This window comes from Chaetura pelagica, unplaced genomic scaffold (assembly GCF_000747805.2).
Source record: "Chaetura pelagica isolate M959 unplaced genomic scaffold, ChaPel_1.0 scaffold498, whole genome shotgun sequence".
NCBI lineage: Eukaryota > Metazoa > Chordata > Aves > Apodiformes > Apodidae > Chaetura > Chaetura pelagica.
The window spans coordinates 474,728-479,383 of record NW_009954218.1 but is presented as its reverse complement, the minus strand read 5'-3'; the positions used below and the strand labels follow the sequence as shown (position 1 = coordinate 479,383).

Genomic DNA, 4,656 nt, shown 5'->3' with positions numbered 1-4,656 from the left:
GAGGGAGCCACGGAGGAACGAGGCAGGTTCCTGCCCCAGGTGGGCAGCAGTGCCAGGCAGGGATGGCCCCTGCTCCCCACACCCATCCTGGGTGTGCTGGAGAGAGGATGGCAGTGCCAGCTGGGGCACCAGGGCAGGAATAAAGCAGCAAGGAGGGGATGCAGGCAGGGACAGTGGGCAATCATCTGTTCCACACAGGCAGACCCTTGCCTGGGGAGCCCTGGTTCCCCCTCCACACTGCCGGGCACTCTCCAGACCCCCAGCACAACCCAGGCAGGCTCTGACTCTGCGGCCCCTCTTTGCTGAAGGCTTATCCCCCCATGGCTCCCCTGGAGCTGAAGGCCACAGTCTGTCCCAGTGCCAGGTCTCACCTAAGGACCCTCCTCAGATAGGTGTCTTTTCCAGATAGGTGTCTTTCCTGCAAGAATTTTTGCTCTGGGGGAGAAGGTCGTCTGTACAGGAAATTTGGGGCTTGGAGGGAATGGGCTGTGGGCAAGGCCATGGTTTAAGGTGCTGCCAGCATGACTCTGCCTTCCTCCTTGTCCCTGCCTGTTTTGGGCACCCTCGGGCTGCTGCCAGTGGTGGAGGCTCTCCCAAAGCTCCTGACTGGGCATGGAAAGGAAAATCCACACACCCCCCTCTTCTGAAGTGATTTTGGCCATGTTGAAAGACCTGGATTCAGTGTCTGCAGCTGAGATTGACCCTCAGTTGGGGCACTTGGCTCCAGCCCCCCCGGTGCTGCCCCTGGCCCCTAAGAGGGGGCCAGGCCAGGCTGCCCAAAATGCCTTCCCCGGGGGGAGGATTTTGCTGCATGTGGGATTTTTGAAGGAAATCCTACCGAGAGGGTTTTGCTTCCTGCCAAGAAGTCTTCCCTTGGCTGGGGCACCAGGGCAGGAATAAAGCAGCAAGGAGGGGATGCAGGCAGGGACAGTGGGCAATCATCTGTTCCACACAGGCAGACCCTTGCCTGGGGAGCCCTGGTTCCCCCTCCACACTGCCGGGCACTCTCCAGACCCCCAGCACAACCCAGGCAGGCTCTGACTCTGCGGCCCCTCTTTGCTGAAGGCTTATCCCCCCATGGCTCCCCTGGAGCTGAAGGCCACAGTCTGTCCCAGTGCCAGGTCTCACCTAAGGACCCTCCTCAGATAGGTGTCTTTTCCAGATAGGTGTCTTTCCTGCAAGAATTTTTGCTCTGGGGGAGAAGGTCGTCTGTACAGGAAATTTGGGGCTTGGAGGGAATGGGCTGTGGGCAAGGCCATGGTTTAAGGTGCTGCCAGCATGACTCTGCCTTCCTCCTTGTCCCTGCCTGTTTTGGGCACCCTCGGGCTGCTGCCAGTGGTGGAGGCTCTCCCAAAGCTCCTGACTGGGCATGGAAAGGAAAATCCACACACCCCCCTCTTCTGAAGTGATTTTGGCCATGTTGAAAGACCTGGATTCAGTGTCTGCAGCTGAGATTGACCCTCAGTTGGGGCACTTGGCTCCAGCCCCCACGGTGCTGCCCCTGGCCCCTAAGAGGCGGCCAGGCCAGGCTGCCCAAAATGCCTTCCCCGGGGGGAGGATTTTGCTGCATGTGGGATTTTTGAAGGAAATCCTACCGAGAGGGTTTTGCTTCCTGCCAAGAAGTCTTCCCTTGGGGGATGAACCCGATGCTTTTGGCCGAGACCAAACCCTGAACTTTTTGTTTTCAGCTGAAAACAAATCAGGGAGGCAAAATCTTGCAGAGGTGTCCGTGTGGATCCCACATCCATGGCCCAGCCGCCCCCCAAGCCCCAGGCAGCACCCTCTGCTCCCAGGGGAGCCCAGCCCCATGCTGGCAGCACCTGCCCGTGGCTCACAGAGCCTGAGTGGCCTGAGCTGCTCCAGGAACCTCTCCAGACAAAATTGGCTTTGCAAAGTGAGGCTGTTTGAGCCGTTTCCAGTGGACACCAGAAGCACTTCCAGCACGGCAACCTGTAGCCCCCCCCAACCCTTTGGTACCACCCCCCTGACTAATCCCTGTGGTGCTATGAACCCAGCAGTACAGACGAGGCCTTGTCACTGGAGGACAAAGATCTGAGGGACCGGGAGAGGAGAATGGCCAATAACGCCAGGGAGAGGGTGCGTGTGCGGGACATTAACGAGGCCTTTAAGGAACTGGGACGCATGTGTCAGATGCACTTAAAAACGGACAAAGCACAGACCAAACTGATCATCCTACAGCAAGCGGTGCAGGTCATTCTGGGCCTGGAGCAGCAAGTACGAGGTATGGTACCAGCTGGCAGGTGCATTTCGGGGCCTTACTCTTCCCCCCACGTCCCTCTGTGTGTGTCTTTTCTCTGTTGTGACTCCTGCTTTCCTTCCAGCTCGTGTGTTTGCACCAGGGGCACCCCCAGGTGCTCTGCACAGCCCCGGCCTGGGCTGGATTCCAGGCTGCTCTGTCCATCTCCCCTGATGCTTAATGGGACTTTGTGCACCTGGATTCCATTAAGCAGCTTTGGAAAACTCGGTCCTCAACTCCAAGAGCTGGCTGAGGCACTGGGGTTTCTGTAAGCAAGCACATGATGAAATTGGCAGGGTGTTCCAGGTGGGCTTGGGTTTTTGCTCTAGCAGGGATCCGGCCGAGTTACTGCAGCCACTGCAAGGAGCAGCAGGCAGAGAGCAGCTTGCACTGAGGTTGCTTCCTTGCATGGTCCTATGTGTCTGTCCTCAGACTCTGTCCTTCTCTTCTGGGTGCTGCTGCCATGCACGATGCTGTTGCCCAAACTGAGGTTGCTTCCCTCCCTCCCTTGTTTTTGGCACAGAGCGCAACCTGAACCCTAAAGCCGCCTGCCTGAAGCGTCGGGAAGAGGAGAAAGTGTCTGGAGTTGTAGGAGATCCTCAGATGACACTTTCAGCTTCACATCCTGGTCTAGGAGATGGTCACAATCCTGTTGGACACATGTAAAGGTATCGTCCCCTGCCCCGTGGTCCCAGCACGGTGCTGCTGACCTGCCCTGCCCTGCCTGGGCAGCTCAGCCCCACACTTGTCCTGCACCAGACGACGTCCTGCTCAGTTTACCTTGAGTAAATGACTTGTACGTGGGTGTTGTTGGCTCATCCATGGACTCCAGAGCCTCTGTCCCACAGAGAGGTGCAGCCCTGTAGCCAGGTCAGAGAGCTTTGGTGCTCCCAAAGGTCTGCTCTGCACCTCCCAGCACTGCCCCAGTTGGCTCCTGGAAAGCAACAGCTCCCTACAGGAGGGAGTGGGCAGGTCCCAGAAATGCCAAGAAAGACACAGAAGGTGACATTCCCCCAGCCAGACCACGGCAGGCTCTGCTGGGCTCTCCCTGTTTTTAAGGGAACCCTTTACTTGGCCAGGAGTAGCTGAGCCTGTTCAGCCTGAGTCTGAGCATCCCCTGCAGGCAGAGGCTGATCCCAGCAGTGAGGATCCCCTCTGTGGGGATGCAGAACAGCATCCCATAGCACCCACACACCCCAGAGGACATGGAGGGGCCATGGTCCCCAGCCCCCTGTGCTGGTGGGTGCCTGGGGCTACCCTGGACAGAAACCAAAGGCAAAGCTGGTGTCTCAGCTCCTCTCCACCCCCCGTGAGCCCTCAGGGCTGACTTCTCTGCAGACCAGGCTGCAGCAGGGGAGCTGCCCCAACAAGGAGCAAGAGTTTTATTCTCATTTAGGTTTCTCTCCCCTCAGGCTTTTTGGTTTTTTGTTTGTTTTGTTTTGTTGTTGTTTTATTTTATTTTTTTTATTTGTAGATCTTTTTGTTCCTCTGGATAGAGAGATCTGTAGGAGGAAAACCCTCGGTGTGACCTGCAACCTTCTCGAACCATAAACTTTAGTTCTGCTCATACTGACACACGTGGATGGATCCTGGCCTGGCGTAAGGGGTGGAGAAAAACAAAACAAAAAAAAACAAACACTTTCTCAAATGAAAACAAACAAAAAAAATTGCCTTAAGTATAAAGTGAGGAACAGTCAATACATATCACTCAGTTAGGAGGGGGTGGCGTGTTCTCTTGGCTTGTTCTCAAGCAGCCAGCAGCAAAATTGTGCCTAAGCTTGATATTTCTTTTTTTTTTGGAGGGAAAAAAAAAAAGAACATTAGTTATGAGATTTTTTTTTTTATGTAGAACAAATAGCAATGCCTTTTGGGTTGTTTTGTTGTTTTTTTGGGTTTTTTTTTAGCTTCTTTTTGCATATGTTTTGTAAGCGACGAAAAGAATCTCTTTTTTTTTGTATAAAAAAAAACAAAAAAAATTGTCTTGTACCCCATGCTTTTCTGCTGCTGTTTCTATAGTTAACGTTGCATCTTTAGGATCAACCAGAATATTAAAATTGTATTAAGAGAGACTGGATATAAAGAGAGGAATTCTCAGATTCGGCTCTGAAAGCCACTAAAAGCGAATGTAGCCACAGCGAGGGGATGTTCTTCCTTGCCTGGCTTGTACCTTCCATTATAAACAAAAACAAACTCATGTGCTGAATTCACCATCTCTTTTGCTTTTGGCCACTTCTGATTTGGGCAAAGGAAGTTAAAGAGCAGAGGAAGTTGCAGCAGGATCCCACAGAGGTGCTCCCGCTCCTGCCAGGAAGTGACCGAGCTCCGCCAAGGGTCTCTGCAAGATTGTGCTTCATTCCTGGAGGATCCTGGAGGCCTGGGAGAGGAGCTTCCTGGAGCGT

The 4,656-nt window shown here is 54.1% G+C and overlaps 1 protein-coding gene across 1 annotated transcript in view; it reads left to right on the top strand.

The window, feature by feature from the left end:
• Positions 1–4,246, top strand: part of TCF3 (transcription factor 3) — an 85,943-nt gene extending 81,697 nt beyond the window's left edge. The window contains exons 18-19 of the mRNA XM_010003413.1: positions 2,781–2,925; positions 3,732–4,246. Of these exons, the coding sequence (XP_010001715.1) occupies positions 2,781–2,923 (143 nt within the window). The 3' untranslated portion in view covers positions 2,924–2,925; positions 3,732–4,246. The remainder of the gene's footprint in view (positions 1–2,780; positions 2,926–3,731) is intronic.
• Positions 4,247–4,656: the final 410 nt, after the last annotated feature.